This window comes from Zingiber officinale, chromosome 11B (assembly GCF_018446385.1).
Source record: "Zingiber officinale cultivar Zhangliang chromosome 11B, Zo_v1.1, whole genome shotgun sequence".
Taxonomy (NCBI): Eukaryota; Viridiplantae; Streptophyta; class Magnoliopsida; order Zingiberales; family Zingiberaceae; genus Zingiber; species Zingiber officinale.
In genome coordinates, this window is record NC_056007.1 from 67,520,339 (window position 1) to 67,532,524 (window position 12,186).

The 12,186-nt window shown below is 44.7% G+C and overlaps 1 protein-coding gene across 1 annotated transcript; it reads right to left on the reverse strand.

Annotated features, from left to right (window-relative positions):
• Positions 1-6,099: 6,099 nt before the first annotated feature.
• LOC122033986 lies at positions 6,100-6,902 on the reverse strand. Its single transcript, XM_042593126.1, has 3 exons — positions 6,862-6,902; positions 6,406-6,778; positions 6,100-6,288 (listed from the first exon to the last, which is right to left on the reverse strand). The coding sequence occupies exons 1-3, from the start codon at positions 6,900-6,902 to the stop codon at positions 6,100-6,102; spliced, it is 603 nt and encodes a 200-aa protein (XP_042449060.1).
• Between the last annotated feature and the right edge of the window lie 5,284 nt (positions 6,903-12,186).

Here is a 12,186-nt window from a genome sequence, read left to right on the forward strand (position 1 = left end):
TGGGTGGATTCATTCATTGGTGACTCGGGGTGAAAGAGAAGTTCAAAACTACCCAGCAGGGATGGAAGATTCGACCCTATCAGTATAGGTTCAAAACTACTCAAGTTGAGAGGATCCTACTGACCCCCTTAAGTCATGTTAGGTACTGCCTGCACAAGCAGGGTGGACCTTTCCAACGGAGACTGCGGATTAAGCTGTCACTTGTCTGCACATCAATTGGATTCCGGATAACTGTGACGTTTCGTGGAATTAATTGCTCCTGCTTTTTTTAATTAATTGCTTCTGTTTTGAGGTCGTGTGCTATTTTTTTGTTTTTTCTTATATATAATCTAAATCATTTGAGTTGTTATTTAGAAAAATCATGAAACGAGTATTTAGCATCTGAAGAGTACGATGAATTGATTTGAATGGAAAAGAATAATTATGCTCTGTTTATTTGAGAGGATGAATTTAAAAAATTTAAAGAAAGTTTTTCTTAAGAAAAAGTTTTCACGGTTTATTTCACGAGGAGAGGATGAATTTAAAAAACTTAAAGAAAGTTTTTCGTAAGAAAAAGTTTTCACGGTTTATTTATGGAGTAGTCACTTCTTATCAAATAATAAACCGATGAATTCATAAATCCAGCCATAGATCGTTTTTTTATTTTTTTTATTCTTCCAAATCAGGTGGAAAGTCAACGGCCATCCTCCGTCTCTTCCTCAACTACATGAGCTCACAGACATCAGACGACGTGGCGACACCGTGCAAGGCACATTTAATTAAGCAATTCAAATGTGCCTTGTGCCATCATCGTGAAGGCGACACCGTGCAAGGCACATTTGAATTACTTAATTAAATTAGGATTTTATATAATTTTAATAAAACCTAAGTCTTGATTAAAACGATCCTTTGTCTTTGCATCGCAACCGTGCACAGTGCTTACCGTCTCATCTGATTCGCCGTTGCTCTGTTTTCCGGTGGCATGCCGTCGTGAGTCGCCGCCGGAAAAGAGGTTGTGAGCGGAGTGCTTTTCCGCCGCCATCCGACCACACGCCACTTTGCTCGTTGGCAACTAGTCGCCACCGAAGAACAGGCCGCGAGCGGTTGTCTAGTACATGCCGTTCTAGCCGTTTCGGTCCCTTTTTTTACCGTTGAACGACGTTCCAGAGCAAGTCACGTTATTTGCCGGAACTTTGGAACGGCATGAGGCGTTTCCGTGCCGGAATGCCTGTTCCAGCCGTTCCACGTCCGTTTCGACGAACCATGGATATAAGGCCCTACGAAGCTAGTGTGTCATAGCCTTTATGGAGGAACTCATATTGAGGTGATTCGGCCTTGTCAGGGTGAGGAGGTGATGTTTCTATCAAAGATGGAGCAAGTGGTACTCTGCTGTGTCGACGTGTGCCTTGAGGAGCAAGATCTTGTCGAGGGCCTCTTTATCGCGTCTAATCCTGTCCGAATGAGAGAAGCTAGAAAGTCGGGAATGGGGCAACTACTGACTGGATGAAGATCTCAATCCTGTAAAACAAAATCAAATCATGGGGTCCCTGGCGTTGATTCTCCGACGCTCAAGTTAGAATCAGGAAGATAGAATGAGTAATCAAGAAATAGATAAACCTTGTCTCTCCTCATACTAGGTGTACTCTTTTATACCTTTCTTTGTGATCGTTCATCTGCCCTTATTTAATGATATTAATTGCTAGAGGAAAGCTTCTTTGTCTTAACTTCCGTGCATTAATGATAGATGGAGTGTTCTTCTTTGTCTTGACTTCTTCATATTTAATGATAGACAGAGTGTTCTCTTTTATTTTTTCATCCTCTCCTGTGTAATGTTATTCCTTGCGCCAGACGCGCAGGCGGTCCAAGCGGCTCATTTTCCTACCAACCGAAACAACCGGCTATGAATTTGTCCATTCGTCCGACCGACCCATGATGTCCATTCGTCTGACCGGCAGGTGATCCGCTCGGCCACTCCTTTGCCGACCGGGATAACCAGACAACCACCTTTGGCCGAGGCTCTTTCCACAAGCCTTGATGTTGACCACCTTGACTTTGACTGACACTGTGTCCACTAACCCATGACAGGTGGGCTCTCCCTTATCGCCGCATCACAAGCCTCCCCCTCAAGTCTAGTCGAAAGAGGCTACATGTCTGACTGACTGGACAACTGATTTCCTTGGCGATTTCTACGTCTGATCGGAGTGTTCGGTCCCTAGTATTTGATCGGTGCATCAACCAATGCGGCTCGATCGTTGTTAACCATGGTAAACGAACGATCGGTCTGGTAACCCATTCTCTATGCAGAGCGGGACGATGAGCGACAATACTTTGAGAATTCTCCAAATGTGCTTCCTCGAGCGAGCGCGGTCGTCGTCGACGTCATCCATATTTCTCGAAGCCCATACAAATCGTTGACAATTATGGTCGAGCACACAGTCATCCCTTTTAATTAAGTTCATTAAATGTTGTCTGGTAACTGCATGCCACGTGCCCCTCTTTTTGCCGTCGCACGCATGACAAGATAGATGGATATCCTCTGCTGACGTGACTAGAGTCGTTTCGAATTCCACGATCAGATCTTCTTTTAGGTTTTCGAAACCTTGGATCGGATGGTTGAGAGCGATCGGCCGTGGGGTTTATAAGCATCGCGTGTACTGTCATCTTCTCCACTTCGTGCCTTCGTCTTCGAGCATCACCACTATAGCGTTCTGCTTCTTCACCGGTGGTCTCCCTGTAAGCTTCTTTGATTGATTCTGTGTGATCTTCCTTGTAAGGTTCTTCGATCGATTCGGTTTAGTGTTCGGTTATCATTCATCTTTGATTTTGTTCTTTCGTTCTCTCAATGGCAAGCTTATCTCAACCTCTTGTCACCGTTCTTGGACTCTGGTACACCTTCATTGAGTCTACGTTTGACGCATGCGATGTGGAGAGTTTGAGGGTTGCATATGAAATTCCGCCTAACTATCAAATTGGTCTTCCCTCTGACCGTCTGAACGAACCGCCGCCCGATTTCGTAACATTTTTTAGGAACCAATTTACCACCAGTCTACGGTTTCTGATCCACCTTTTCTTTTTTTTCTATTTGTAAATATTTCTGTATTTCTCTCCACCAACTAGTGTCGAACTCCTTTCGGCTGCTGTTCGGGGTCGTCGTTCTGTTCTGCTTGTACGACATTTCCCTCACTCCTCGGTTCTTTCACTATTTCTTTTACCCCAAACTGTCCGAACCAGGGATTTTTCTCTTCCAAGCTTGAGTGAGCCTAATCTTTTTTGACAAGATGTCGTCCTCCAACAAACATTGGAAAGACTACTACTTTTTCGTTCGCTTTCCGGAGCGATCAGATTTCCCGACCAGATGGCAATTAGAGGCGTTGAATCCTCCAAAGTTCAAGAAATACAAGAGTCGATCGGATTACCTCCATACAACTTCACAATTGGCCGGGCAAAAATACCATATCCATAAATTACTGCATGAGGGAATCCTCTATGTGTTCGGCTTGAGCCCGATCTGTGTACAAAGCTCCCGGCCAGCTTAGGTATGCTCTTTGTCATCCTTCTCATTGAATCTAATTGATTGTTTCTCCATTTTTGTAGCTCACATAATTCTAAGGGTACATCTGGTCAGCAAAGCCAAACTTGCGGACGCAAAGATCAATGTTGCGGTCGTGGCTGAGTTGGAGAGCCGCGGTTTGCGGCCAATCGACTCACAAGAAGACCTGCTTGGAGAGAGCGAGGGAGCGCCATCCATAGTGAACGAAGGGATAGCCAGTCGAGCGCCCAACGGTGGAGTGGTTGGTGCATCGAATCCTCCCTCCGCACGGCTGTCGATGATTCGGATTGAGGGGGCGTCGAACTCGGCCTCTTCTGGGGAACAACTGATAAGCCGCAAGAGGCGCGGGGCAGAGACTACATCGCGATCCGCTTCCTCCGTGGTGTGGACTCCTAGCAGAACTAGCCCGCACCTTCCTTCCGCCGAGCAGGTTGAAACCTCGACGCCAGCTCCCGCCACAGCGACTGTTCCCCTTACATCATCTGATCGGACACCATCCTTATTTGGTCCACCACAGGGAACTATTTGCGCACCGCCAGTTGCTTTCATGTCGTTGCCACCAAAAATTTAAAAGTCTGGCATCCGGCCGGTGTCAATGTCTCGCCCATCTAGCAGAGCGATATCGGCCCAATCAGCTCCGAGCGACCGACACCACATAACGACAGTTATCCATCTTCCGACTAAGGAATGGCGTGAGTCAGACAACACTAAATCCCGACCCCTCGAGCACCAGATAATTATTGAAGGGTCGATCGCATAGATATGGGCTAACACCAGAGCCCGTGCAGTAGTTATGCCTCCAGGGGCGCTCGCGAATAGCCATACCCAGATGTCCATTGGGGTAAGTTGTTTATACTTTTGTATGTTCTTAATTTATCTCTGATCGACTTTTATAATTTTCTAGTTCCTCACAATATTGGGTAGAGAGTCTGGTCATGTGTTAAAGGCTTACTTTTTTGGGGCAAGAAGTTAAACAGCTAAGTGCGCCGAGCAGCCAAGCATCTGCTTCTCAGGCGCAGTTGGAGCAGATGAATGTTGAGATGGCTCAACTAAGAGCTGATCTGGCTAAGAGGGCCGAGCAACTAGAGGCGGAGAAGGGAAAAAATGCCGAGCAAACCACCCAATTAGCTCGGCTTAATAAACATGCCAACACCTTTGAATCCAAAATTCATTCGGCCAACACTAGGAAGCTCTGGGCTATTGAAGATCTATAGATAAAAAATAAATAGTTTTGGGTGTTGGCCTAGAACTTGAAGGAAGCTAAGGCTACCCTGAAGGCAGAGCGGGACGGACAGTCGATTGAGCAGACTGTCACGAAAATCCAGCTCGCTACAAAATATGAGGAGTTGGCAGCACTGAAGCCAGAGTTGGAAGCTTCCTGAGCTGCGTTAAAGACTTATCAAGAGGCCGAGTCAAGTAGGTTTGAGTTCATGAAGTGATTCTACATCCACTCGGATGCTTTTAATGACAAGGTCACCGATTAGGCACTTCATCTGTTCGACCTTGAGATCAACGGGATGCTCAACCAACTCAAGGAAGGCAGCTACCTCCACACCGCTCTGAAAAGCAAGGTTATCATTCGGGGCAAGCTAATTGAGTCGCTGCTTGACGATGCATTGGATTATCTGGAGTGATCTTGCTCAAGCGAATGATTTTGTATTATCCTTCATGCATGTTTGTAATCCTCATGCAAGTGTTAATGAATGATCACTTGTCTGGTGTTCTTTTCTTGTTTGTTCATCCCCAGATTGTCATTCAGCATCTTTCGGTCTGACTTGCATTTTAGTCGTTCACGTGTTGTTGTGCAAACCCGAGCGAAACTGTGAGTTGTTCATACTTTTTAGGTGTGGTGCTATAACCCTCCGATCGGTGATGAGTAGTCATAGCAGATTTATCCACTCCTGATTATTGAACGGTCACCACATTTTAAAAACTTGGAGCTTTTGAGTAGCGCGTGTTCATTTTTAGTCGATACTGTTCCTCATCGGGCATGTGTTTAAGATCGACGCTCGATCACTTATCGAGATAAGGGTTTAAAGTCGTCACTCGACCGCTGATGAAGACAAAGGTTTAAGGTTGTCATTCAACCGCTGATGGAGGCAAGGGTTTAAGGTCACCGCTCGACGGCTGATGGAGACAAGGGTTTAAGGTCGTCACTCGACTGCTAATGGAGACAAGGGTTTAAGGTCGCCGCTCAACCGTTGATAGAGACAAGGGTTTAAGGTCATCGCTCGACCGCTGATGGACATAAGGATTTAAGGTTGCCGCTCGACCGCTGATGGAGACAAAGGTTTAAGATCGCCACTCTACCGTTGATGGAGACAAGAGTTTAAGGTAGCCGCTCGACCGCTGATGGAGATATGGGTTTAAGGTTGCTGCTCAACCGCTAATGAAAATAGGGGTTTATAGTCGCCGCTCAACTTTTAACTTGGCCTGGTCGACCCAAGAGTTTAGAAAGCTTTGGTTTTTATTCATATCAGCCCTGCATCCAGAAGGCATATACACAAGTACATTTATATTTGCTCACGCACCTCTCACCCGGGCCTATAGGATTGGAGATGATTTGCGTTTCATGATCGCTTGAGTCGTCTCCCATTTTTGTCTTCCAAGTAATAGGCCCCCAAGTGGAGTTTTTGCACGACCTTGTAAGGTCCCACCCATGGTGCCTCGAGTTTGGTAATGTCGCCGATCGACTTGATTTTCTTCCACACCAGATCACCAACTTGAAAGGGCCTCAGGATCACCCTCTTGTTGTAGTTCTGCCATATCCATTGTCTGTAAGCTATTAGCCGAACGACCTCTTTATCCAGCGCTTCATCCACCTAGTCAAGCTTCATTAACCTTCGCTTGCCATTTCCCTCGTCGTAGAGTCACACCCAGTCAGATTCTACTCCAACCTCTATAGGAACCATTTCTTCTCCTCCATACACCAGCTGAAATGGTGTTACGCTGGTCGCCTCCTTTGGAGCCGTGCGAAGTGCCCACAAGACACTTGAGAGTTCATTGACATAGTTACCTCCTGCATGGTCGAGCCGAGTTTGTAAGCTTCTGAAGATCTCCCAGTTTGTGATCCTCCGCCTGACCATTGCTCTAGAGGTAGGTGACTGAGATGAAGGTCTGCTAGATGTCATAGCTTTTGCACCACTCTTTGAGCTTCTGACTAGCGAACTGTCTCCCGTTATCCGAGACAAGACGACGGGGGATGTCGAACTGATAGAGGATGTTCTACCAGATGAACTTGATGACCATCTGCTCACTTATCATTGCCAGAGGCTTAGCCTCCACCCATTTTAAAAAGTAGTCCACAGCAACGAGCAGAAACCTTCACTGACCTGTCACCATGGGAAATGGTCCCACGATGTTCATGCCCCATTGGTTGAATGGGCAAGATACCGTGGATGACTTCATCTCTTCAATCGGTGTGAAATATTGTGATACTTTTGGCAGGACAGACATCTTGTTGTCATCTAAGCGACATCCTCTTGGAGAGTTGGCTAGAAGTATCCGGCCAAGAGAATCTTTCAAGCTAGTGAATGATTGCCTGGATAGTTTCCACAGGAGCCTTAGTGCACTTCTTGCAAGATGTATGCTGCGTCCTCTGGTCCAACACACTTGAGCAAGGGCCTAGAGAAGGCTCTTTTGTACAGCTGATCTCTGACCAAGGTAAATCGTCTGACCCTCTTCTTTAATAGACGCGATGCCTCCTGGTCAGCCGACGTACTACCCGATCAGAGAAATTTGATTACCAGTGTTCTCTAGTCGCTCAGAAAAGCAACTGCCTCCATCCGGTCAATATGCGCCACTAAAGAAACCTATTCAATCGGCTGGCTGATCTCGATAGGTGATAATGAACTAGCTAACTTAGCCAGTTCATCTGTTGCTTGATTGTCCGATCAAGGAATCTTCTGTATAGTGACTTCTTGAAAATTTATCTTTAGCTTCTCGAAGGCTTCTGCATATAGCTTGAGTCGGGGGCTGCTAATCTCGAACGCCCCCACCAACTGCTAGGTGGCCAACTGGGAGTCTGAGTGAATGAGGACATTTGTGGCTCCGACATGTCACGCTGCTAGCAAGCAGGCTATCAAGGCTTCATACTCAGGCTCAATGTTGGTGGCGTGATAATCCAGCCGAAACGGAAAGTTGCATTCGATCTTCCCTTGAGGAAATGAGCAGGATGTCGATCTCATTGCCTTGTCGGGTGGAAGAGTCATCAACATATATTCTCCAAGTTGCTTCTAGCTCGTCGTTCTAGATTTCTGTGACAAAATCAGCCAAGGCCTGAGCTTTTTGTTGGGAGATTGTTGGTGCAATATTCCCCAAGTCAAGGTTGACCTAGTTTGATTGAGCTTGAATTGGGTCAAGCTCGAGTCTTAATGTTTATGTTTTGATGGTTTGACAATACATGTTGACAATACATGTTTGACAATACATGGAGATTGCAGGTGCAATTGTTCATGTGTGGAGATTGTGATGGAGAGTCAAGTAGGTCAAGGATGACCGGATACTTGACTGGAAAATCCTGGTGAGTGAAGTCAGGTGAAAGTCCTAACTGGGATGTTAGGCAGAAGGAAAGTCCTGGTGAGTGAAGCTAGACAGATGAGAAGACTTGGTGAGTGAAGCCAGGCATAAGGAAGTCCTAACTGGGATGTTAGGCAGAAGGAAAATCCTGGTGAGTGAAGCCAGGTGGAAGACCTAGTGAGTGAAGTTAGGCAGTGAGAAAATCCTGGTGAGTGAAGCCAGGTGGAAGACGAGTGAAGTTAGGCAGTGAGAAAATTCTGGTGAGTGAAGCCAGGTGGAAGACCTAGTGAGTGAAGCTAGGCAGTGAGAAAATCCTGGTAAGTGAAGCCAGGTGGAAGTCCTAGTGAGTAAAGCTAGGCAGAAGGAAAGTCCTGGTGAGTGAAGCCAGATAGAAGAAAATCCTGGTGAGTGAAGCCAGGTGAAAATCCTAGTGAGTGAAGCTAGGTGAAAGACCTGGTGAGTGAAACCAGGCAGAAGGGAAGTCCTAGTGAGTGAAGCTAGGCACGGGAAAATCTAGATGGGTCAAGGTTGACCAGACATCTAGTGAAAGTCCAAGTGGGTCAAAGGGATTGATCGGACACTGGGTGAGGGAGACCTAGCAGGTCAAGGATGACCGGATGCTAGGCATAATGAACCATCATGTCATAGATTGACCGGATGTTGGTTTGGGGGCTTGGGACTTGGTTTTGGATAAAAATCAGCAGCTGGATCGATCAGCCAATCGATTGGCTGGAGCCCAATCGATCGGCCGATCGATTGGAGAGTCCCTGCGAGAAGCCTTCGTCCCAATCGATCAGTGGATCGATTAGGAGGCAGTCGCGAGTGCACAGAAACCTGCTGGATCGATCAGGTGATCGATCCAGAGGTCCCAATTGATCAGTGGATCGATTGGGAAGCTGCGATCTGTTGCGATAAGCCCTAGATCGATCAGCCGATCGATCCAGGCAAATTCCCAGAGCACAGAGGTGCTCTGGATCGATCAGTGGATCGATCCAAAGCCTCCCCGATCGATTGGGAGCAATCCAATCGATCGGGATCCAACCGTTGGCGTCGTATTTAGCTGCAGGCGTTCGATTCATTCGGTAGCGCATATACGATTCATCTCAGATCTTCACAGCAACTCTAGAGCTTCTCCACAAAGTTCAGATCGCCAGTTCTTGAGGGTTCTTGGAGGTCTTCCAAGTCAAGAGGCGGCTCTACAGCTGAGGAAGAAAGCTAGGGTTAGGGTTTTTTATACTCATTGTAAGTTTTTGCTTGTATTTGTGTATCCTTTCCCTTTCTTCTTGTAGTGTGAACTTGTAGGGCTTCTCCACCTTTGGTAGTTACCATAAAGGAGTGTTATTCATAGTGGAGGGTGTGTGAGTGTGTGGATCCTTGGACTAGTCACCTCCTTTGGAGGTGGATACCAAGTAAATCTATTTGTTAGCGTTGTGTGTGTTGTTTCTTGTATATTTCCGCTGCACATCTTTGAAGAAACAAGCAACGCCGACCACGAGCACGTGACGAGCTATTCACCCCCCTAGCTACATTTCGGTCCGAACAAGTGGTATCAGAGCAAGGTCGCTCTTCACCGGAATCATCGCCGGAAGGGACAAACAAAACAAAAAGAGCTAGAGGGTGAAGTAGTTGGAGCAAAAAAAAAAAATATCAAAGTCAAAGAATTCAAGAATCTCAACTTCAAGATGCAATTCCAAGATGAACTTGGATTTGACACAAGGGTGCCTCCACCATATGCATCTACAAGTTTCGATCTTTGGAAATCAAGGATCGTAAACTTCTTAATGGTGGAGATAGAGCAATGGTTTGCTCTTATGGAAGGTTTCGAAGCTCCAAAAAACTCAAAGGGCAAAGTCCTCAAGAAAAGCAAATGAAGCCCGGAGCAAGTCCAAAGGTGCGAAGCAAATGACAAGGTAACCAAATTATTGGTTAATTTATTGCCTAGCACAATTCTATGCAAAAGTGGACAATATGAAGATGCCAAGGAGCTTTGGAGCAAGTTGGCTAAGCTCCATGAAGAACCCTCCACTGTACCAAATCAAGAGGAATCCAAAGAGGGTGACTCATTGGAGCAAGACCGAGAGGAGGACTCCGAAATTGAGAGATGCTCAACTTCCGAAGAAGAAGTCCAAGAAGAAGCTTCATCTTCGAGGGAATGCAATGAAGGGAACAAGGAGGGAGCATACTCCTTGTTCCATGTACAAGATGATGAAGCCTCCACCTATAGGATTGAGGGGGAGCAATTTTCATTGACACCGGATCAAGAAAAAGAAGAAGCTTCTACATCCGAGTCAAAAGAAGAAGAGGATGAAGAAGCTTCCACCTCTACAAGTCAAGCTAAGTCAAATGGAGGAGCATCACTATCGGATCAAGAGGAAGCCTCTACATCCACATCACATGGAGGACCAAGTGCCATCCCTACATGTGAAGGTAAAAATATCTCAATTAATAATAAAAATCATATTATATGTTTTGAGTGTAGGGAGAATGGGCACTACAAGAGCAAGTGTCCCAACTTGGCCAAGAAGAAGGGCCAAGTGGCACCCAAGGGCAAGGAGAAGTCCAAGGAGACCATCCCCACAACAAAGAAGAGCAAGGAGCACATTGTGTGCTTCTCTTGCAATAAAAAGGGACATTATATGAGTCAATGTCCTAAGGGGAAGAAAGCGGTCAAGGCTAAAGGAGGAATCTCAACTCAAGGGGGAGCCTCCAAGGTAAAAAGGAAGGTAACATTTATTGAGCCTATTCCCTTGAACAATGATAAAAATCATGCTAAGTCAAGTCTTTATCATTTCAATGCTATTTACCATAAAAATAGGAGACATGATAAAGTTAAAGAAAATTATGTAGCTTATCATGCTAAAACCTCTCAACCTAGGTTTAAAAAAGTAGATAGGAATTTAGGCAAGAACCCTAAGGATTCTGGGTATTTGCCTAAGAAGAAGAAAAATCAAGGTTTTAGTGAAAAACCTAAGGTTGAAGAATTATGGAAGGAAAATCAAGTCTTGAGGTCAAGACTTGACAAATTAGAGATGACTCTTAGAAAAATCACAAACATGACACAAGGGTCCAAGAGTCAAAACCTAGGTCTAGAAGTATCAAAGTCATCCTATGGCCATAAGGGTTTGGGATACAAACCTAAATTCAAAAAGGATGTACCTACTTACCATAGGGTTCCATATAGCTATGGAACCAACCCTAAGTCTAGAGGTCAAGTCAAGGATACAAGGGAAGTTATCCCTAGAAGTATCTTTGCAACACCAAACGTGACTAAGATTTCTAAGAAATCTAAGAAAGTCACTAAGAAGGTCACAAGGGAAGAAATCCCTAGAATTGACCTAGAAAAGGTGACCAAGGCTTCTAAGAAGCCAAACAAGGTCACTAGGAAGGTATCTAGGGAAGTTATCCCTAGTGAATATTTAGAGCATCCAAGGAGCACCAATAGATTTTGGGTTCCTAGGATCATCTTCTCTACCTCATAGATGGGTTAGAGAGTGTCAACTCTAAGAAGAAGGGTAGTTAACCCAACTTTGAAGAAATTGACACTCAAGGAGCATTTTCAAGGTTATTATTAACCTTTGAAAATAAAATGGATTTATGATTTGCTCTTTGAAAGAGTAAAATGTGTCAAATTTAAGAAGTATTGATTTTATTTTAAAATGGCACATATTGGGAAAACATAAGGAAATATCAAGTTGGGATTTTGGTATTTTCTTAGTATCACTCTTGTGAAAAATGAGATATGCCAACATTTGAGGAATGTTTTTAAATTCTTAATTGGCATAATTAATTCAAGAGATTAAAGAAATGCCAAGTTGAGTTTTGGCATTTTCTTGAGGATATTGGGCAATCTAGGGTTCAAGTTTTAGGATTAGTTATGGGTTAAAGATACTTAGGTAGGTAATCTAGGTATATTTTAGTTATGCTAAACTTTGCCATGATTTTTGCTCATTATATGCCATGACATCATGTTTTAGTTTTGCATTCATGATTTATTATGAAAAAAAATACAAAAATACCATGTCATGTCATACATACATCATGTAGTTATAGGAAATTTTCTTTTGAAAATTATTTCTTTTTGATGTATGCCATAACATTATCATGCATTATGTTTAGTTACTTAAAATTAAGGACAAATG